The sequence below is a fragment of the Drosophila serrata genome, unplaced genomic scaffold, assembly GCF_035046125.1.
Source record: "Drosophila serrata isolate PLE 108 unplaced genomic scaffold, ASM3504612v1 contig_165, whole genome shotgun sequence".
Lineage (NCBI taxonomy): Eukaryota > Metazoa > Arthropoda > Insecta > Diptera > Drosophilidae > Drosophila > Drosophila serrata.
Genome location: NW_028257063.1, coordinates 3418661 through 3442617, shown reverse-complemented (window position 1 = coordinate 3442617; position 23957 = coordinate 3418661). Strand labels below are relative to the sequence as shown.

General features: G+C 40.5%; 1 protein-coding gene across 9 annotated transcripts in view; it reads left to right on the top strand.

Moving 5' to 3' along the window:
* Positions 1 to 23718, top strand: part of LOC110177087 (uncharacterized) — an 89820-nt gene extending 66102 nt beyond the window's left edge. For 4 of the 9 annotated variants that reach the window (XM_020943614.2, XM_086827166.1, XM_086827167.1 and 1 more), the window contains exon 8: positions 19659 to 23718. In XM_020943614.2, the coding sequence (XP_020799273.2) occupies positions 19659 to 19777 (119 nt within the window). In that variant the 3' untranslated portion in view covers positions 19778 to 23718. Of the gene's footprint in view, positions 1 to 6103; positions 12934 to 19658 lie in introns of those variants that run through there. The other 5 variants (XR_015270423.1, XR_015270425.1, XR_015270424.1 and 2 more) reach the window with 4 other exon arrangements.
* Positions 23719 to 23957: the final 239 nt, after the last annotated feature.

Genomic DNA, 23957 nt, shown 5'->3' with positions numbered 1-23957 from the left:
TTTCCATTTCCCCTTCGATAATTTCCTTGCCGAAAAGCTCTACCCACGACCAAAAAAAAAAAAAAGAAAATGCCATATAACTTGAATAGTTGCTTTCCCTTTTAGCCGCGCTAATCTCTCTCGATGGTAAAAATAAGAGGAACGAATCTGGTAACGTAATCAGCTTACACGTGCTATGCAAAAATCCTCAATCCTCGAAATGGAGAAATAGGAAAAATACTATACACTATAGAGGGAAGCTTCTGTATCAGGAATTCACAAAAAAAGAGTCATAATATTACGCATACGTCGAGTGTTACATCGAGTGTTTATAGCGGGTTTCCCTCGAATTTATGGAGGGGATATGCGACCATGGGGAAAAGGATGTATTTCTCTTCAGCTTGTTATTGAATTTTCAAGTTTCTCATTGAATTATATTTATATTGTAGTACACAATAATAGAATATTAATTAAGAATACAAGTTTCAAACAGAAATATTATTAAACAATAAAGGAATCTAACTTTGGGAAGTCGAATTTTGTATACCTTCGCAGTTTGCAATTAGATCAGGAAATTTAAATTTTAAATCTAGCATAACTAAGTCAAAAATGGATTAATTTCAATTCGGAAAAATGTCTAATGTTAGTTTTTATCAGGTTAATAAATCTGCATACTTCATCTGAAATGTAAAATTTTGGTCAATTTTTGACAATTTTAACGATGTAACCCCTTATAAAATTTTCAAAATTTTCAAAATTTTTGTTTTCGTTTAAACAAAGCTAGATCAACTCGATTTTCGATGCTGATCAAGAATATATATGATTTATAGGGTCGAAAATGACTCCTTCAGAAGTTACAAGCTTCTGACTAAAACTATAATCCATTCTTTAAGCAGATATTTATTTATATTTTTATGTGACAATTTGTTAAACATATCAAAATTTAAAAGTCTCATAACTTAGCCAAAAAAGCATTAATTTTAATTCGGAAAGCTGTCCTGTATTAGTTTTTATTAGATTAATAAATCTGCATACTCAATATAAAGTTTAAAAAACTTTAAAATTTTATCAATTTTTGACAATTTAAACAATCTTTATTTTGTGAAAAAAATCGAAAAAAAAATTGAAAAATTTGTTTTTCTTTAAAATATAGCTAGATTGATTCGCCTTTTTATGCTGATCAAGAATATATATGATTTATAGGGTCGGAAATGACTCCTTCACTGCCTTTGTAGCTTCTGACTAAAACGCTAATATCCTGAAATGGTAGAAAAACATACATATATTGAGTAGAAAATTTGTATATGATAAATATGATTAATATCAGTACCGATCTTGTATCATATCAATAATATCATTGAGATATATATTGATAATTAATCCATCAAAAATATAGCTATTAACTTTAAGTGTCGAGTTTCTATATATGTTATTATCAATTTTTATATTATCACAATATCTGGTATAGAACCATGAGTTTTCCTTCCTTTTTTTTATTCTTCAACAATTTTTTTTGTATATATTTTATTGTGTTATGTATATTAATGTGCTCTGGAGACTCTATCACATTCCCATATATCTTTCTCCTGAGAGAGAGAGAGTGCATTCTTTTGTATGTTGAATGGACACACTATCAGTAAGTTTTTTGTTACCTTTACTGGAGTTTTGTGAGATTTATGCGATTCGCGTTCGCTGCTATTTCTATGCACCTGTCGTTGACAAACTGCAAGCCAGCTCAGGAAAAGGGGGGATTTTTCCAACCAGGTGGGATTGAGATGGGGGTAGGGATGTTAGGGGATGAACAGAGCAACAAATGAACATGCCTCGTATGATGGAGCACCTGAATGGCAGCGACGACACTTGAAATTGTTTTGCGTGCTATTCCGGCCAGTGACATTCGTCAAAAGTGGAGTAGGAGCAGGAGGAGCAGGAGCAGAAGGATCTAGCACATCCACATCTCCTGGAGACATTCATCACGTCATTCGTGTCAAGCATCAGTGTCATGGAGAGCGTTTAGACTGCGCTTACTTTAAGTGCGTGGCCAAAACAGCAGCAGGGAGAGGATGTTCCTCCACAGGCCTTGGCATAAAAAACTTCAAGCCCAAATGCCAAAATAAGATTAATTAGCCGGGGACTCGAGCATCTGGCAAGCGTGGAAACTGGATGGAAATGGAAATGGAAAATGGAAGCAAGAGGTAGAAGCAGGCAGAGCAACAAAGGCCAGAGCAAACACCTGAGATTTCCGCTTCCGCTGGGGAAACGTTCACCGTTTCGCTTCTGTTTGCCTTTGTTTCTGGTGCTGCTGCTTCTGCTTTTGTTTCTATTCCTGCCTTTGGTCCTGGCATTTCCTGTTGCCAAGCCAATATCCGCATCCGTTGTTGTGCCTTACTGCTGGCCTAATTTATTTATGTTTGTCAAATTACCCCAAAAACATAAACGAATCAATAAACGTTCTTGAAGTTTTGGGTCACGTGCCGCAGGTTTTTTCCTGCGGTCGCAGGCTCCGCAGAAATTTTCCAATTTTCCAACTGCAGCAGCAGCAAGCAGCTGCATCTGAGTTATTGCGTAAGATTGTGCAACACGGGGCGTGGCATGTGTGCTGATTACGATCCGCCATACACGGAAAACTACTATTTCCACATTTGGATATTAAAGTTTATAGGGGAAGCAAATAGTTTAAGGAGTTTCAAGTTTGAAAATTCAAAGAATTCTAGATAAAGTTTGAATACTTTTAATGAAGACATTTCTCTGGTTTTTAATATCAAAGTTTTTTAAAACGAATTTTATAAACTTTAAGGAATACTAAAGCTCAATGTTAGCTACCTAAAAGTAGGAACTTATAAACAAATTCTTTTCTATGATCTTTGACAAGTTTACTCAAATCATTTTCAGTTATCTGTCATAACAATTTCTCCCTTTTAATAATAGAATAATTTCACTTACCAAGAGCTATAAATACTTGATAGATCCGTTCTTTTTTCCTGTGCCACAGCATAAACATAAACATTCCTTCTTCTTGTTGGGCCAGCAGCCGCCGCAGCATAAATCAATTAATTTCCTCCTGTCAAGTTACATTCTGTGGCACAAACAATGGAAAACTTTTTCCTACAGAGTGCCACAAATCGAACTCGGGGAAAAACGCGACACGCATTTTCCCTCATATCCTTGGGCTCCTTGTACATTTCGGCATTTGTATATATATATTTTTGGCCCTGACAGCCATTTGTTTGCGTTTTTCTTATTTATGCGCTGTCATCTAATGAAGTCCTACGACCTGCACAAGGATCCATTGGAGAAGATTATCTACTTTGGCAGAAATCCCGTTTGACTGAATTTATAATACCAAACAGAGAGTGGAGAACTTCATGCTTTTGTTTTATGTTTTTATATTTATTTTTACTTTGGAGCGACAAAGCCGGTGGCAAACTTTTAAATCCTTTTCTTTTTGCCAGGCAAACAGTATTAATTTTAGGAATTTCTCCTCCCTTTTGGTTTTGTTTTTTCTCTCACCTCAAGGCTAACGCTTGGCTAACACAGTTATTAAGGGGTGTGGCCTGTGTGTGCGAGAGAAACAATTACACAACAAATAGAAAAACATATTAAACAACAATTTACGGGGGGAGAGAAAGTCCTGGTGAATTTATGAAACAGCCAAGGCAAAAGCATACACAAGAAGTAAGTCTGCGAAAAAGGAAGAAGCTGTGTTTGTCTTGCGACTTCCTCGCAGCTCGGCCAGGATGTGCTCCTGCTCCTGCTCCTGCTTGTGCTCTGTTTTTCGGTTTGTTTTGGCCAGAATATGGCTGCTATCTGGCTTAAATGAAACTTTATGCCAGGCAGGACGGGCCTTCATTACGGATTGGTTGGTGCGGTGGCCAAAAGCGATAAGTGAAATAAAATGATGCCTCCACCTCCAGCTCCTAACTCCTCCGGATAGTAAATCTTGGCTAGCTGCAAACTAATTTCAAGCCAACCACATGCTTCAATCTGAGATGGATAAAGTTTTCCATGGGGTTAAGGGGGTATCCCCTTTCCCCATCAAAGCATCACAGTTTTTAGCCACTTACATATTTTCTGGTCAACAATTCATCAGACCTCCTGGAACTCGGATTCGGACTCGGACTCGAGACAAGTTTTGTGCGGAATGCTTTTTGCGGCGACAGAATGTGTATAAATTTTGTCAAAAGTGTAGCAAGGCATTCAAGAATTTGTTGAATTGTGTTTTGTGAAACTTTTCTGTGCAGTTATTTAATTGAATTTGCCACCGAAGGCGCTGTGGCCTGCACAGGAAGAAAAACCATACTCAAACATCATTCAAGTAGTTGGGATAACATCTACATTTGATATTTTGAATTAACAAAATGGTCATGTCAGAAAACATTCAAGTTGAAAGCAGATAAAACAGCTGTCAGAAACACTTAGGCTTTTGAGGGAAACATCGGATACTGAATATATTTATTTCATCAATCATAAGCAACAACTGGCAGTTGTTTTGTTGTATTTTTCCTTTTGACAGGTATATGAATTTAAGAAATATTTAAGAAGTTAAGGTACTTATTTGCCTAAAAATATTAAGAATAAATTTTCAGCTTAGAAGAAGTTAAAGGAAGTATAATATTATTTGAAAAGGCTTTAACAAGCTTAAAGGATCCGAAAATATTATTTTTGGTTGCCAGAAACAAGGATTTTAAATCCCTAGAGACTCGAATATATAAATATATATATTTTATTCAAAGTAAAACATAATGACAAGGACTTGAGTCTATTACAGACTTCTTTAGGCGCATGAACAAGTGATTTGAAGCATCTTAATACTTAAGAAAAGTATTTTTTTAAATATATATTATTATTATATTCCATATTATTATTTCTATTAATAATTGCAATTAGCTAGATTTTCTTTCCATGTTCTATCGCGGCAGAAAAGTTCAGTGCCTAAGTCCTCAGTATGTGTGTCCAACAGAGTTCGTAATTTCTCGTTTAGATTTGCCCCTCGGTTCGCCGAAGTATATACATTATAGTCAGGGGTCGAAGGAGGAAAATAATGTGGCTGAAATACAGGACTCGCTGGCTGCACTCGCCAGTGTTTTGAAAGTTTTTACGATTGTTTATTAAGGAACTAAGCGCACTTAATAAGATTATGGACAGGGCGTGGTCGGGCTACCAGTACCAGTACCAGTGGCCGTAAAAATGCTTGCCCGTCCGCAAACAATTCAAATTAAACTGAACAGGACGAGGACGAGGATGAGGATGGGGACGAGGACATGGACTGACGGACATTCCCCACGTTCTCTGGTTCGAGTTTGGCTTTTGCATTTGCCGCTGACAGGAGAATTGTGTCCGCAACATAAAAAAACACATATATACATAGAGGAGAAAAAGGGAGTGCTGTTGAAGAAGCTGCTGCTGCATTGTGTGAGTGGAATTTGCTTTAAAATAATATTGCATAACTGCAGGCGCTTCGCTTTCAGTCAAAGCAAAGGCACAAGGATACTGGGAAGGAGTCGCTAAAAGAATGAGCGAAATAATGTGCTTACCCCTCTACCCCAAAAAAAATAATGTTTGCCAGTAGCAACGCCATTAAAGCACTTTATGGTTACGGATAGTAAATATTAATCAAGGAAACTCTGTGTGGAAAGACATGCAATTCCGAATGGAAAATTTCGAATGTGAAGAGAGAGTAAAACTTTCATGGCCTGGCAGCATGAAAAACACGCCAGACTTTTCCCCCCAAACAGTTTTCAGTTTTCAATTTCAATTTAAATTTCATTGGAAATTAAATCAATATCACACTAAAAGCAGACACACTGTGTTTTCACCTGCATTTTCATGTGCAAATGTGGCCGAATGGTATTTTCCCATTTAATCATCTTATGGTGGGAAAATGCTGCCACTTCTGTCCCCCTAACTGAAATGCACTTAAACCACAAAATATGTTAATCCTTTTGAAAAGAGCACTTTCTCGGTGTCGTATTTGGCGAAATGAGAAGCGATTACGATTAGGATATGGCCAAAGGATCCCAAGGATCCGAAGAAATAACATCCTAAATAGTGTAAATTCAGCTCAAAAATATACGGAAATGCAAAAGGAAAACTCGTATGTGTGTGAGTGTCTGCAAAAGGGAATTTTAATTGTGCCAAAGGATGTGTCGCGACGAAATCCCAGCTCTCCGAGGACGAATGCATACCCTTGCATAATTTTCGACATTTAATCGGATTACGGCATTGAGTCGTACGGATGCGTCCTTGGTTAAATACATTTACGATAGAGACAGATTTAAGGCGCACAGATTTAATAATATTAAGTGACATCTGTGTGTTGTCTTCCCAGGCGGCAATCGCTACCAAAAAACCAAGTACTGGTGGCCACCAGAAAACCATGACAATTAATTGCTATCCACAATCTTCACAGTCACAGTCACAGTTACAGTTACAACTATAGTTACACCTTCGGTTACGGTTACGGTTACAGTCACTGGGATATATATACAACCAGATTCTGACCAAAGTGCGTGGGCGTGCGTTTAATGTCTCTTTGATTTTCACACCAGCAGCAGCAGTAGCAGTAGCAGACCTGGATTTTCCTCCCTTAGCTATTTTCCACGCCTCAATTTCCACTTGGTTTTATCAGAGGGCGGACTTAATTACGCACGTATGCCTGTTTAAATTGGGTTTGCGTTGGGTTTCGTTACCGGGGAATGTTAGTTTTATGTTAATTAAGTATTGTTTATGTCAATTAAGGCAAGCGAGAATCGAAGGGGAGGAAAAGCGGGTGCAAATTGTATTAACTTGGCCCGGGAAAGGAAAAACGGGAAATTAATGCGACTAGCAACTAGGTGGCAAATAGACATCTTAATAGGGTCATATTGGTTGGGGTTTGGTTAGAGCTCCCCAAGATGCAATTAAGATAAGCTAAATCATGGTTAAGGAAAGCGGAAAGTATGTATTTAGTTTTGGGGATATTTTGCGGAAGTCTTTGACTAGATTTCAAAGGGGTTTCTGATCTAAAAAGTAAACTGGAAAGTAAAAGAATCTATAGAAAGTGGTCAAAATGTTGGCAATAAAAGAAGATCTCAAAATTAATGTACTCTAAGCACCTAAAACTATAAGCACCTGTTTATTACTATAAAAGAAAAGTGTGCTTCAAATATAATCACTTGTTTCTTTTGGTATAAGCTTAGTCCCTAAGTAAGTCTCATTTCACCTTTTGGACCGGCATGCCAACATTGCTTGGATCATGTTTTTGGATTACTGAGCATATCACAGTTTGAACCTCCTGACGCCGAACATGATTTTGAAATTAAATCCAGCCGCCAGTCTAGGCTCTGGAAGGGAATCCATCTTGTGACACACAAGAAACTGAAAGAGAAGTGTGGCGCTCACAAAGGAAGGACACTCGATAGGCTCCACAGCAGCTCCTCTCTCCTAACTCAAGACTTTTGTTACACAATGCCGGCGACACTGCTGTTGCCATTGACAATGGCATATGGTTTCAGACACACCAGACAGACAGTACTCCCATCCGGCACGGAGTGGCCACGTATATATGCTTTCCATTCCACTTAAGCTCCGTTAAACATATTTAAAGTACGTGATGTTAAGTGTCTCCGGAGCATTTGCAACCACTCCAACCTTCTTTCCTCCATAAGCAAAATTTAATATGTTTAACTCGTTTTTTTTTTGGGCTGAGAGCAGCGAAACTTGTGGCGTTAATTTTTAACGGGCCGATGCTTCGAGCCGACAGTCTAGGCCCGGCATCGTACATAAATGTCAACCCGACGCGCTCATCCATCAATGAGTCCTGAAAAATTAACACTGTGAGTGACAGTGGCAAAGGACTTTCTCCTTTTCAGAGATAGGGAAGTGGGTTATGGGTTGTGGGCTATGGAAAGTGGCTCTGCCTGTGGCCTGTCGCTTTAAATTATGCAAAACGTTACAATTCCCTGCCAAAGGTATTGCCAAATGATGAATTGTGTGTGTGTTTGTGTGTGGGAAATGGGGAATTTGCGAGGGCAGTTTCATAGATTAAATTTGATTATGCTACATTACCCGACAACGACAACCAGTCCGCTACGTGATCAACTAAAGGACTTATGGCCGGCCATCGCTGAGGGCCATAAAGCCATTCTGGAGGGGGGCCAAAAACTAAAAGGATTATCGTTTTAAAAATGCATGAGAAACTTTCGGTTTTGGTTCTCTCGATGGAACGATTAAAAAAAGGGGTTTGTCTGTATCTAAACTGAATTAATTATGTGTTTGAAAAGGCATTAAAAAAAACTATATAGCATGAAATTGAAATTGGTAGATTAAGTGAAAAAATATTAGTTTGCTAAATGGTTAAGCTTAATGGAAAATGTATTATTTGACTTCATTAAGAGATGGTATTTATATTTTTAAGAATTATAAATTGCAAAACTAATGAAAATGAGCTTCAAATTTGGCATTTACCCTTTTCATAGCATACTTTTTTGGGTGATTTTGTTGAAGTGTTTTGAAAATCTCTTGACCGCAAACTTTTTTGCTTCTAGCTAGCTTAAATGCATTTAAATTTTATGAAAACCGTAAAAAGAGTCAAAGAACTCTTGAAAAACCAGTGAACCAATCTCAATGACTCATTAATTAGAACTTGACTCGACTCAATTAGGGAAATCCACGTCGTTTTTTTCCTTCATTTGCTACGATTTTGGCTCTTTTTGATTCGCTTTCACTTGCTCTTTTTCTATTTTTTTTTTTTTTTTTGCTGTTTCTCTGAGGCTGTATTTCATCAATTCGAACTCGAAATCACAAATTCCACTCTCTCTGCACATGGCACAGACACCAGACCACATCAAGCAGATCCTTAAGGAAACACACAACACCATTAGCACACCACCACCACCACCCCTCACGTGCCCCCCTCACAGCTTGCTAATGCGTTTTTTACGAATTTCTCTCTTCTCTAATTCTAGTTGTGCTTTTGTATTTGCCAATTTTAATGAGTGTAGCAAATCCAAATCCAAAACAAAAACAAAAACCAAAGAAACAGAATCAGAAACTTTAGAGAAAACAACAACCACAACAACAACAACAAAAAATACACCACAAAACTCCAACAAACAGAGCATTTTGTACAACAACAGGCTATAAAGACTCATTTGAATTGAAATAAATAAAACAAAAAGAACAGCAAGCACGTACACAATGTGACAATAAAACAGGCAGCGCAGCAGTAGCATCTAAAAAGCCAAAAAGGAATTTAATTGCACGCACTAGAGACAGGACGAGAAACGAGAGCCGAGCATCTGCGGTGTTAGCCATAAATGAAACCCAAATAGCCAGGAACACAAAGCAGGAGAAACCACAACACAGTGATAAAGCCAGAAAGAAACGCACAAGAAACCCACAGAGAGAGAGAGAGAGAGTATTCAACAACATCAACAACACCCTTGTCTTGCCGAATGTCCTTGCACCTTTAAGCTCTCCGTGTCAGTGTCCTCCCCCAGTGTTTACATATATGCGTGTGTCCATCATCACCACCTACTTCCCCCTCATCCGAACCACGATCGGTGTGCGTGTATATGTGTATAGCAGCACCATCTAGAGCACCAAAAGTTAAGAAATCAAGCAAAAGATCCAAGCACCCACAGAATCAAATCACAATAAACTAAAGAAACCACCAATTAAGCAACAACAAATAAACGCGTGAAGCCACCAGAACAACCAAACCAAAACCAGCCACCAAAAAAAAAAGTGCATCCAGCCAGCTGAACCGATCGCACTCTCTGTGAAGTCTCCCTGAGGGCTGACAGGTCAGAGTGAATCACCCTAGAACCAACCTTAGCTTAGCCTAGTCTAGCTTAGTCTAGTCTAGCCTCCTTGGTAGCTCCCGCTAGCTCCGATCCCCGATTGATCCACCACCACCTAACCACATACCAGCACCACAATTGCACATTACTACCATAGATACCCCCGGCAGTACTACTACCGCATGGAGCGCGGCACCAGCGGTGGTCAGCAGCAGCAGCATCAGTCGTCGTCGCACCACCACCAGCAGCAGCAATCGCACCACCATCAGCAGCAGCAGCAGCAGCAGCAACAGCAGTCGCATCATCATCAGCAGCAACAGCAGTCGCGACACCATCAGCATGTGGTGGCTGTGCATAGCTTTGATCCATATCTGACCGCCGGCGGGGCGGATGAGGAGCATACATCGGGCACCTCGTCCTTTGACAATCCCGCCACTAAAAAGAAACCACCCAAGCTGAAGCCCATCCATCGATCCCTGTCCATGGCCATCGATAATTATGCACCGACGTCGTCTTTGGGTGAACTCGATTATGACATGGAAATGGGCATGGAGATGGGCATGGACATGGATTTGGACACCGAACTGGATATGGATGGCGAGGGGATTGTCATCAGTGAGAAGCCGCTGATCCACCGCTCGGCCTCGCCCCTGCCCCATTCCCGATCCGGAGCCCTACCCCCGCAGACCCTAGCAATCCCAGCACATCAGCAACAGCAACAGTCCTCCCATCCTAGCCTGCAGCGTGGCGGCAGTGGTAGTGTGTCGCCAGCGCTATCAGCCCGACAGCAACACCATCATTTACTCCAACAACAACAACAACAACACCAACAGCAACTTCAACAACAACACCAACAGCCACACCAACAACAACAACAAGCGCAACAACAGTTGCATTTGCACACTTTTCAGCAACTGGCCGCACAGGCCGCTGCTGCACGGCATCCGCACCAGCAGCATACACTATCGCACCGCCAACAACAACAACAACAACAACAACTACAACAACAACATCCGCATCAGCTTCAACATCCGCAACAACATTCGCAACATCCGCATGCGCACCCGAAGAGCTCACCAACCTCACACGCAGTTAGCCCGGTGCTGGGCCAGCAGCATCGCCAGCAGCCGGACATATATCTGGTCAGCAGCAGCACAAGCCTGGGCGATGGTGTCGGTGTGGCCAGTCTGGGATTGGGCATGGGGATGGGGATGGGGATGGGCATGGGCATGGGTCGATCGTTGGGCGGGAGCACATCGCCCATTCAATTCATCGATGTGGACGATGTTGTGCCCGGCCAAACGGTTGCCTCGCAGCGGCCCATGCACACGCATCCGCTGAAGAAGAACCTGTTCCGGCGCTCCGACACCATTGACGTCCATCCGTCTACCAATTTTCAGATGAAGAAAACGCATTCCTTCCACGCGCAACAGGATCCCGCCGCCCTGGACCAAATACAGCTGGCCGTGGCCGCCGGCTCGGGTGCATCGAGTCGTCGCACAAGCTCGGTGCGTGGCAATTTCCTAATGCCGGGTCCCCCGGCGGGTGCCAAGGAGATCTCACGTTCACCCTCGCCCAGCCGTCGAGGCTGTCGTTCGCATCGATCCTTTAACGATCCGGGCCGGAGGCCAAGTGTCAAGCCCGATTCGGTGGTGGAGTCGCAGATAAGACATCCCTCGCTGAACGATGATCTGATGGAACCGATGAATGGAAGGAATCTCTTTGGGGCGCCCACCAATCTGTCGCTGGAGAACGAACTATTCGTGGACACCCGTTCGCGGAGCAATAGTCATACCAAAATGGAGGAGCTCGGCCTGGCGGAGATCACTGCCGCCGCTGTGGCAGTGCAGCGTCTGCGCAAGCACTCCGGAGCGGGTTCCTTTGAGGATGCGGCCGCCGGACATAGTGCCACCCACCCGCCTTCGGCAGCGAATAGCGTGAAGCAGAAGCGGGATTCGCATCATCCCCATACCCGCCAGCAAAGTACCCACAGCCTGGAGCTGGACGGACGTCCCTCCACCTCGGCGGCAGCAGCAGCAGCAGCAGCGGCGGCAGCTGCAGCCGGCGGGGGACATGGAGGAGGACTGCAGCTTCATAGCGCAGCGGCGGCGGCCAGTGCGGCGTACCACTTCAAGCGGGGCGCCCAGCATGGCAGATCGCTGTACCTGTCGCCCAGCAACCTGGAGGAGATGGCCGTCCATCGGCCAGGTGTTCTGGCCGCAGCAGCCGCCTTCCAGGGCACCAATGCCAGTGCCAGCGTGAAACAGGCCAAGGCCCTGCACAGCGCCAGTGTGCGGCTGCGCAGCTACCGGGAGACCCTCAGTGCCTCCAAGAAGTCCAAGAGCTTCATCGGAGATGCCAGCGCTGGCAGCGGTCCGCAGGCGGGCGACGACTTCGAGCTGAGCTCACCCCACCGACGCAACAGTCGCCCGCTGTCCACGGCCGTGCCGGGTTCCAGCATCGAGGAGATTAAGCGGAGTCCCAGGCCCATCTCTGCATCGGCGGCAGCTGCGGCCTTCATCGAGGAGAAGCGTCCCAGCTTCGAGAGGAAGACCTCTCTGACCTATGACCATGAACTGAGCGATGCCGCCTTTGCCGCCCAGGTGCTGAGACCCTTTCATCATAAACTGGCTGCCGGAAGGAAGGGCTCGGTGACGGGGGGCTCACACAAGCTGAAGAAGAAGTCGCTCAGCGATGAGACGGACGAGGACGAGGCGGCGGACCGCAAGCGCAAGCGCATCGTGTGCATTGTCCTGTCCACGGTGCTGTTGTGCCTGGTGTGCGCCAGCGTGTTCGTGCTGACCATCACGCTGACCTCCAGCTCCGGCCAGGCCGGCAAGAAGGCGCACTCGTTCAGCAGGGACACCCCCGTCCACTGGACGGGCATGCGACCATCATGAACTCGAACGCACAGGCTTCGCTCTGGCCAATACACCATCGACCTGCCGACTCTGCTGGACACGATATCGTTAAGGTTTACGTTTACGTTTTCGCTTCCGCTTCCGCTTTTGCCACAGCTTCCACATCGTCTTCGACTACATGCTTTCGTTCCGCTCCACATTGTGCTTCCCCTGCGTCTGCCGGTTCTCTCTGGTTCTGGTTCTGGTACTGGATCCCACATCTGATGTCCTGCCACCAAGGAGGAAAAGGAGCAGCTACCAACGAGGAGTCTGTAAGTAGGCAAGGTCTTGTGTGCTTGTTGTTTGCTCTCCCAGGACAGAGATGGAAGCGAAGGCTTTGATTATTTTCCAGCAACTTCAAAAGATTTTAAAGTTAGTCAAGAGAATTCATAAAATTCAGAAAGCATTTTAAAATTGAATCAAAAAATCCCATCATTCAACCATCGGAATTCTCTGATGCATTTATTTGTTAACAACTTTTGCAAATCGTCAATTATTTTCCATAAATACTTAAATAAAATGTAAAAGCGAAACGAGTTTCCATCTCTGTCCATACACAAAACTATGCAAATCAATGAACGAGGTCAGCTTGGGTCCATTATCGGGGCTTAAAGCACGTAACAGTCGGTGGGGCAATATTGCCATATGTCCTTACAGACCATAAAACTGTGCAAATACAAATATGTATGTCAGCAAGCATTTCCCCCGCATCCTTATTTCCTTCCTCCCCTCAAACAGAGCAAACCAAACAGAAAACATGTGAAGCTGTATGTGTGATGGTAGGGAATTTTCAAATATTGAGCTGGGAAAAGCTCAGCAAAATCTCGAGCATTACATAACTGACTAACTGACTAACCTGGCAGGCAAACACACACATGGCACACACGCACACTGGGCCATAAAAAATGATGCCGTACTTACTTACCATGACTTTAATGACTTTGACTGCATCAGGAGCCAGCCGCAGCATCTTCCTGCCGCAAAGCCAAACTAATCAGCACGTGTGTGCGTGCCAGCATGTGTGTGTGCGGTGTGTGTGTGCGGTGTGTGTGTGCGGTGTGTGTGAGTGTTATTTAGACGGAGCACAAACAATGCTTAACCGACTCTCGGTGGGCGGTGGCAAGGTGACTAACTGACCGACAGACAGACAGACAGGAGCAGGAGCAGGAGCAGGAGCAGCCTGCGGAGAGACCTTTTCCTTGGTTATCCTGCTCTTTTTTTATACACTCGCTTAATAGTTTTGTTTGTTAACGTGTGAGTGAGTGTGTGTGTGTGTGGGTGCAGCATCATTACGGCACAGTACGCCTGGTTTCCTTTTTTATTATTATGTGTGCGTGTGCCCACAGACAGGAGGTGCCTCCTGGCCAACACACACAAACACAAGCACACAATCTTAATTCCACGTTGACGACATGGAAACTAGGTTACTTTTTCAACTGCCACGAGTGCAGCAACAAAAAAAAAAAAAAAGAAATACAAAATAAAAAAATAAACTAACAACAATTGTTTATTATAAGGCAGTCCTAGTTGAAACTCATGCTCAGTTGGCTTCAATGGCCTTGCTCTGGCCTATAGAGAGAGCCAGAGCGAAGGGGAAGTCCCGTGTCCCGTGTGACCGCTAAGTCCCCAAATTGCCAGTCCAACCAACCATTAGATACTAGAAAAGAAATGCGACAAATTGACAGTTCACTAAAAGAACCTAAAGGTCAGAGATAGATAGAACTAACCAAGGAAAGGAAAGTTGCCTCTTATCATCCCTTATCTCACGAAAAGTTCAACATTAAACTTTAAAAGAAAAAACCGCTTGTTCAAGTAACAAATAAAAGTGGTAATATGTCTGTCCTCGGGTTAACTTTGAGTTGAGTGGGAAAAAGTTATGGGCAGACCATCATATATCCATCTAACTTTACCTATAAGCTTTCAGTTTTCTGTTAGCCTCTCTCCCCCCCGAACACAGACAGACCACAATGAATGTTAAATTATTTGCACTTGACGTCCTTCCTGTGTTGCAATATTCGTAATTGAAAGCAATGACGGACGAACGAGTTGTTTCAACAAGCTCTTCATTAACGACGCCGCTCAAATCTGTTGCATGTTGCATGCTTCCCTCAGCATCATCATCATCATGCTCTAGTTAAACCGCAAAACGGGGGAAAATTGTAGAAGAACTAATGCCACTGGCATACAACCAACTGTGGAAGCAACAAAAGTGCATCAATAAATTCAATTTAAAGGTACAATAGATGCCAAACAATCCCTGAGGGCCAAAACGAGTCCCATTCCCAGTAGTTCCAAGTCCTGGCTTTGCTAATTAGGCGTCGGTCTCCATCCGTCAGGCAAACTGGCGTGACGGACTGCCTAGGACAGGAGAGAGAGGTCCCTTTTTCCTTTCAGCACCACATTTATAATTAAACAACATGAAAGACAAAGCGACCGGCAGACAGAGCGACCAACTGAATGGAAGGACGAAGCAAGGATGGGGAACACTGGGGGACATGGCGGCTCAAAGGACACGGGACACGGTTAGGGCGTTGGCGTGAGGCTCAAAGTTACTCGGCAGCATTTATGAGCGGCCATAATGGCTGTTAACAATTTAACTTGTTTACCGGTGGGAAAGTTATATGTTAATTGGTCTCGCATAGGCACGAGAGCAGCTCCAGCTCCAGGAACTGGGGGCACGCACATGGCATGCCCATGTCCTTGAGGACAAGAGGAATGATCAACTAGATGATGTCCTGTAACAGCTTTAAAGGAACATTAAAGAGGGGTTTAAGCTACCCTTTTAGAAGAGTTTTAATATCTCTACAAACCAATTTCAATACAATTTAGATTTTATTAGGTTATTCCTTCCAACAGCGCCTCTACAAATAACCCCCTAGATCTCATGTATCTCTGTTATGATATAACACCAAAGACTGCCTAAAGCTTAAGCTCCTGTCCATCTGGTCATAAGTCCCTAAGTAGCTTGTAGCCTAGTCCCCTAGGCAACACAGGATTCTCCTCCACATGCTCAAAGGATTATTAATCGGCGCATAAATATTAGCAGCATCACACCCAGGACCTTCTGCTGAGTAGCTCCTACAAAAGGCTGGCCGCAAAACAGGAGCACTTGGGGCAAGTGAATAATGGCTGGCATCGTCACCTGTTCAGAGCAGCAAACCAGCATCTAGAGGGGAGAAGCTGCCACATCCTGCATCCTGGTCGCTCTCCTCCTCATCCTCCTTTTGGTTCCTGGTCCACTTGGGCATTAACACGTTGCGATTACGCCTCATAGACCATGCAAAGCCAGGCGAGGGCGGGACCTGGAAGTTGGTTGGTTGTTCGGGAGACCAGGATGTGTCCAGGCTCTTCACTCTCACTTATTATGGGGCCTTTGGACCACATATATGCATATATTATATATATATATGTGTATATATATGAGTTTGATGACGACAGCAGCAGCAGCAGCAGCAGCAGCAGCAACAGCAGCAGCAGCCACATCAGCAACAGCTGCAGCAACGATGTGTGATGTTGCACTCGCTGGCTGTGGCCTGGAAATGGGATTACTAATTTTTGCAATTAAATGAGAGCGTAAAAAGGGGAAAATTACTTAAATTTTTGCTCTAGCCTTGCTGCTGCAGAGTGCCTGTGTGTATAAGCGTTTTTGTTTGGTCTGTTTGGTGGCCATTTGGGGCAAGAATTTTTTAATTAAATTTGACTCGCGTTCCAGCAAATAGTGTGTGCTCCGTGCTCCTTCTCTCACTCTGAATTAGCAGCTTTGCGCAGCAAATCAATCAAAATTTTAACACAACAAAGGACTTGAACATATTAACTTGAACAACAATCCAACCTGGACAGTCACGTATCCGTCCGTATATCGATATATCCGTATCCGTATCCGTATCTGGTTCTGTGCTGTGTCCGGCTGTGTGTGAGTGTGTGATTGATTGGCAAACAAATTTTGACACTTTACACAACACCCACGGATGGGTTGGGTGGGTAACCAATGTTTGTTCCTCCTCCTGCTCCTGATACTCCTGCTCCTCCTGCTCCTCCTGCTCCTCCTCCTGTTCCCCAAACGATTTCCATTCCAACTTCAGTTTGTTGAGCGTTAATTAAAACTGCTGTAAAATGCACAAAAGCGTTGGGCAAACAGTAACCGCGACGACAATCGCAGGGGGTCATGTCAAGGGGGGTTTTTTCTCTTCTTTTTTTCTTTTTTTTTTTTTGCTTTCTGTAAAAAAAGCGAATGAAAAATGGGGGATATATTGTACACACACAGAGATGCGAAATGTGATAACCTGAGAGCAGCGTAACGGATATAAACAACAGCGGAAGTTAAACTATGTTGGACTGTGCTTAAAGTAAATAGTCTGGATTGATGAAAGTTGCATTCGAGAATTCATCAACAGGCATTTACTTCAACTGCAGTTCTAACGAAATGCAACTGGATAATAACGAGTGCGCAGTGATGATTATTTTATTAAATATATCATATATTCTTTTAAAAGTTACTTGGCAAAATAACAAACTTGTTCCATAAGAGTTACCGATTAGTGTGAAGAAGTAGTTACTGAACTTAATTTTATTAACAAAATACTATCATAAAAAATAACTAATCCGACATACTTTATATTTTACAGCAAAATTTGAACTAGCAATTGATTATTGGTTTCTAAAAGATTTATCTTCAAATTTATGATGGTATTTTGGCAAATAAGTGATAAAATATTATAAAAACCGTGACCCTTAACTAAATATTAAAAAACTTATAATGTAATAAATGTTTATTTATTCATAAACCTTCAAAAAGTAAAGTTAAGGTTTTTTAAAACACCTTAAAAATAAACATTAAATTATGCAAAGATACATTTTTTAACAGAAAGCAAAAGTTGATATTTGGTTAACTTTATTTTAATGCATAATTTATAAAGACTTTTTAAAATATGTTTCAAAGTATGCAAAATTATATTTTAACAAGAAAAGGAAGCTAACTTCGGCACGCCGAAATTTATATACCCTTGCAGATTGAAATCACTAGGAAATAATACAATATAAATTATGTGTATTTATGTTAAATAACACCGTTTATGTTTATTTTATATTTACCGTTTTGTATTTTCCTCTATTTTTAAGGATCGTTTGTATTGCAGCTATATGATATAGTAGTCCAATTTTCATAAAATTTTACACAAAATTCTAGATTAATATATACTGGCTATATATCAAAATTTATGAAAATCTGTTGAAAACTGGAAAAGTTATAAATTTTTATTCCTAAAAATTTCCGATCGTTCCTATGGCTATATATATGTATATATATATATAGTCCCCCGATTCGCCATGCTCCGACTTATATAGTAGTAAAATTATATTGAAGAATAACTTCATAGTTTCAGTCAAATAGCTTAAATTTGTTCCAAAATAAATCTCGCACATCTGTGCATATAATTCCCAACTAGTTCTAACATCCCCGGAACGAAGTGACTGCTGCCGGCCAAGCTTCTAATACGTGTTGTGTTACAAAAGTTGCAAGTCATTGTTTATTAGTGTTCAAAGTTAGTCACTGATTATACTTACTTACTGGTCATAGATACTTACTAATCAGAGTTACTTACTGATCAGAGTTACTTACTAGTCAGAGTTACTTACTGATCAGAGTTACTTACGAGTCATAGATACATACCGTTCAGAGTTAATTACTGATCATACTTAATTACTTGTCATAGTTAATTACTAATCATAGTTCTACAAATCGTCCGATTGTTCCTATGTCAGCTATATATATGTATATATGTATATAGTCCACCGATTCGACATGCTCCGATTTATATAGTAGTAAAATTATATAGAAGAATAAATCCATAGTTTCAGTCAAATAGCTTAAATATGTTACAAAAAAATCTCGCACATCTATTCTTATGATTCCCAACTTGTTCTAACATCCCCGGAACGAAGTGACTGCTGCCGGCCATGTCTTGGATATGTGTTGTGTTACAAAAGTTGCAAGTCATTGTTTACTAGTGTTCAAAGTTAATTACTGATCATAGATACTTACTGGTCATAGATACTTACTGATCAGAGTTACTTACTAGTCAGAGTTACTTACTGGTCAGAGTTACTTACGAGTCAGAGTTACTTACTGTTCAGAGTTAATTACTGATCATACTTAATTACTGGTCATAGTTAATTACTAATCATAGTTCTACAAATCGACCGATTGTTCCTATGTCAGCTATATATATATATATATGTATATATATAGTCCACCGATTCGCCATGCTCCGACTTATATAGTAGTAAAATTATATTGAAGAATAACTCCATAGTTTCAGTCAAATAGCTTAAATTTGTTCCAAAACAAATCTCGCACATCTGTGCATATAATTCCCAACTAGTTCTAACATCCCCGGAACGAAGTGACTGCTGCCGGCCATGTCTCAGATATGTGTTGTGTTACAAAAAGTGCAAGTCATTGTTGATTAGTGTTCAAAGTTAGTAACTGATTATAGTTACTTACTGGTCATAGATACTTACTAATCAGAGTTACTTACTAGTCAGAGTTACTTACTGGTGAGAGTTACTTACTGCTCATAGATACTTACTGATCATAGTTACTTAATGTTCATTGATACTTACTGGTCATAGGTACTTACAGTTCAGAGTTAATTACTGGTCATAGATACTTGCTGATTATAGTAACTTAGTGGTCATAGATACTCACTGAATGATCCTCTAATTAACTGCAAAGTTACATTGAGATACCTTAAAAAATGAGGAACTAGCCTGCAAGGGTATAAAAATGAATTCAATGTTCTTACTTTCTATAGTTTCTATGATTTTTACCCTTGGAATCTCTTTAAAATATGCCATATAGTTTGGCAAAACACCCAACTTAATCTTAATCAAATTCTAGTGTTGGGCCATTGTAAAAGATGAGCGGAAATAGCTTTTAAAATTTAAAAAAATCCAAAATTAATATCACTTACATCTCGGCTCTTTTTATCGTTGACAGTGCGACAGGAGAACGAGCGGAACTTCCGCGAGAATCTGGAGCGCACCTGGATGATGAAGAATCGCACCGAGCTGAATCTGCAGCGCCAGCAGATGGACATGCAGCTGCAGGTTCCATGAACGCGAACGGAAGGAAGGATGTGACACCGATGGCAACAGATGCGACCGGATCCGGAAGCGATGTCAGATGCGCGGAGGGGAAATGTCAACGGTTGGGAGCAGCAGCAGCAGCAGCAGCAGCAGCAACCATTATAACAACAACGACAACTGGCAAGGACACGACAAGAGTTTTGTGGCAGGAAGCCAGTGGGGGGAGAGCTTCTTGTACCGCTCCAGCCTTGTCCCCTTTTAACCATTAAGTTCTTTTATCCTCCTCCTCGTTTTCTCAGCCCTAATCAACGTTATGCGCACAAAAGCAACCAAAGAATAACAACAACAAGAGATCGAAAAACATAAAACAAAAGGGAAATTGTTAAACAAAAAAATAATACTAATTAAATGAGAGGATGGAGGAGCGAGGAGCGAGCACTCCGAAGTGCTCGGCTAAAGCTAAAGTTAATGCTAATTGTAGTTAAGTCTGCTCCGGCGGAAATCACTTGTTTTTTATCTAACTGAGAGGTAGACTCCACTTAGAGCAAACAAAAACCAAACAAAACAGAACAAAAAACCATGCAGAAGAAAATCAAAAGTGATGTCAGTTTAGTCAATAGTTAAAAAACAAAGCAAAAACGTTGTTTATAGAGTTACTTCGATGGCATTTTAAATGTTAGGTCCGGCACGTTCTGGTTCTTTAATTCGCCAAGAAATAATATTTCCATCTTGCAGTTCTTCATTTGGTTTCATTTAAGTCCGATTGATGTAAAGATATGTATATGTATATGTTTTAATTCAATTTCCGGCGAAATCATTTACCAGAACGGACTCGATTGTCCTGTAATTATTGTGCTTAGGATCTAGTGCAGGACGACGACGCCAATTAAGCGAAAGGTTTCGATTGTTCAGTTGATTAGCCAAATGGTTTCAATTTTTCTTTAGCAAAATGATTTTCCCTCGGTTTTCCCTCATCCCAATAAAACGGCGTCGTCGAGCAGGAAACAAAAAAAAAAGAAAAAAATAAGAGAAAAGAAAGAAAGTTGGTCAGTAGTTATGTCTGAAACTAAGTTGTTAACTGAAAAGTACTCCTAAGTAAATGTTAATAGCAATAAACAGCAGAAAAGTTTTTGTATCTCTTAGATGGCGAGTTGGAGGAGAAGAAGCGCAGCAGTATTCCAAGATACAGTTTCGGTAGAAGAATATACGATTTTCATAGGATAAAACACACACAACAACAATAATTGTAAAGGAATCAATAGATTTATTCCCACTTGGTCCTTGGAAGGAGTACTTGTGCCAAAAAAAAAACAAGGGAGGATAAATCCTAATAGGAACAAAGCAGCCCAGGTTGCATAGCGTTAATTAATAAACAATGGCGATGGATGGGTTAGAGTTAATTAGCGGATCGATGTGAAAACTGTTACTTAAGTGCAAAACGAGCTTGTTGTCGAATTAATTTTAAAACGTATTACGAACTAAGTGAAACTAAGCTAAATGTTACATGTTTTTTTAGGTGTTCAATGTTACAATTAATTTGTGCAGCAGCGCTAGCCCCTCACTATCAATACGTACTCCATATGTGTACTATATTGTGTATGTATTTCATTTCGATCAGCCTGTGTGCTCACTCAGTTGCAAAGTTTAATGACAAAATTTAGCTTGAAGCAAACTTCTATCGGTTTCAGCAGAGAGAACAGCGTTGAATGCTTTTGAACACACAAAGTTGTGAACGAACGACGGCCTCCTCCAACTTTCTTCCCCCAATTACAATTCACAATTAACCGGAAATCTGTACATATTTCGATTGGGAAAATATTCCCTCAAAAACATTCGCTCAAATGCACATTTTGCAAATTAAAAGCCTTCTTGCCAAGACAAATGTGAGTTTGACAGCCCAAACATTAGCTTAATGCGTTTCGCAGCCACAAGCCACAAGGTTTCCCATTGATTTATTCACATAAATCAGACATGTCTCTCAAATATATAGACAGAGAAAAATTATTATGTCATTTCGTACAGAATACATACATTTTAAAGGCAATTTAATATACATTTGCTCTGAAAGTACCAAGCAAATGTTTCTATTTTAATTTGTTTTCTTTTTTAACAGAGTATTTGCTAGCTTTTAATTTAAATTTGGAATTTATAGAAGATTGTAAACAACCTTGATTTTTTATTTGAAGTCTGATGAATATTCATCATATTTACATCGTTAAAATTGTTAAAAATTAATACAAATTTTAATTTTTTATTGAGTATGCAAATTTATTACCCCATTTAAAACTAACATAGGGCCGCTTTCCGAATTAAAATTAATGCTTTGTTGACTTAATTATGAGATTTTTAAATTTTGATTTTTAGGAAAAATTGTCACCTAAAAATATAGATAAATATCGGCTCAATGAATTCGAATAATTACATTATAATTCGATTACAAACTGCAGGGATATATAAACTTCTGGTTAGTCTCCTTTCTTGTGAAATATACTCCTTAAAATTCATAAATTCAAAAATTTCTTGGGGAAACTTGGAGAAGGCAGTCGTTCGATATGGCGTGCAGGGCGAAAAACAAATGGAAAGCTTTAAATTAGCTCAATAAATTGTAAACAAAACAAAAAACATTTAATCTACTTAGGGCGGCAGGAGCGTTGTTGTTGTTGTTAAATGCAAATACAAGTACGTCAAAGACAGATACACACACTTACACCCCATTAAGATTTGTAAGATTTGCATTTCTTGGTCATGGAATCAATTTCATATTTGACCAAAGGCACACACACAAAGGCTACGGAGGCTAAATAATTAAACTCAGATTAACAGAGACACGGCAACCACAAGGGATATTTAATATAAACAAAAGCCGAAGAAAAACATTGTGCTTGATAATTGCATTTAACAAAGGCGGAAGGCGGCAGGCAGAAGCGAAGATATATATATACTTGATTTAACCGCATATGCTATAGCTACCGAGAAGGGTAAACCGGAGGTAAGATTCAGAGGAAAACTAATTAAACACCCATGCAAACTAATGTCTGTAATTATGGCTAGATAAATGTAAAAATGTAAGCTGAATTATTATACAAAAGAAAAATCAACAAACAACTACGATCGAAGCAAGTAAATTGATGTAATTGAAATACTCGTAACGTTTTAGGGCAACAAAAAATATGAATAATACAAACACGCAGCCACAGCGATCATAAATTAATAAATAACAAAATTATATTTCTCGAGTAAAAATCAAACTTTTTAGCCTTTGAACGAGAGACTTTTGGTGCCCAATCCAGTTTGAGCAATTATTTACAAATGAAAAATATAACGAAAGACACACAAACACACACAAAGCAAATGTATTGTAAATAGGAAAACAAAAAGCAGACACACTCACACACAAATGGGTAAATTCCAAGTAAATAAATAAATAATGTGTGGGCTTATCCAAGTAAATCAACATTTAATAAATTAAGAACGGAAATCAAACAAAAACAGGTAATAATACACTTCAACTTGTGTGTTGAATCAACTTTTACTGTTAATTGTTGCTGGGAAATGCAGAAAAAAACAAAAAACAAAAAGAAAAACAAGGAAAAACCCAAAAGAAAAACAAATAAACCATTAACAAAAGCAAGCGAAAACAAATATATATTTAAAAAACAAAACAAATACATTTGAACGCCTTCAGCGTTTTATTCATCAAGCAAAGAAATGTTGCAAAATGCAAATCAAAAAACGAAATGAAAACCTAAAAAGTAACAAGTAAAACTCAAAGTCAAAGTCAAACAAAAGCCATACAAGCGATAAATCAATTTGTGTCACCTGCGTAGTAAGTATATATCTCAGTATTTGTAACTGAAGTCTGTTGGAAAGCACGTATGCGGGCAGCGAACAACAAAACAAGAAACAAAAATACAAAACAAAAATAAAAGCGAAGAAAAATCAAATGAAAATAAACTGAATTTACAAGTGGACAACCAGTTGTATTATTTATGCGTATACGTAATATTGGGGCAGTCACGGTTTTCAAAGCCAAAAGGGTTTCAAATTCGAAATCAAACTTTTTTTTCTTCAAAATTCAAATTCAAAATTTCAAACAATGCACTGCTTGGAACTAGTTCACAGTGATTGTATGTAGTTCAAACTGCTTGGAACTAGTTCTCACTGCTTACTTTCCTTAGAATCTGCATTACCTACAACCGGAAAAGCTTGG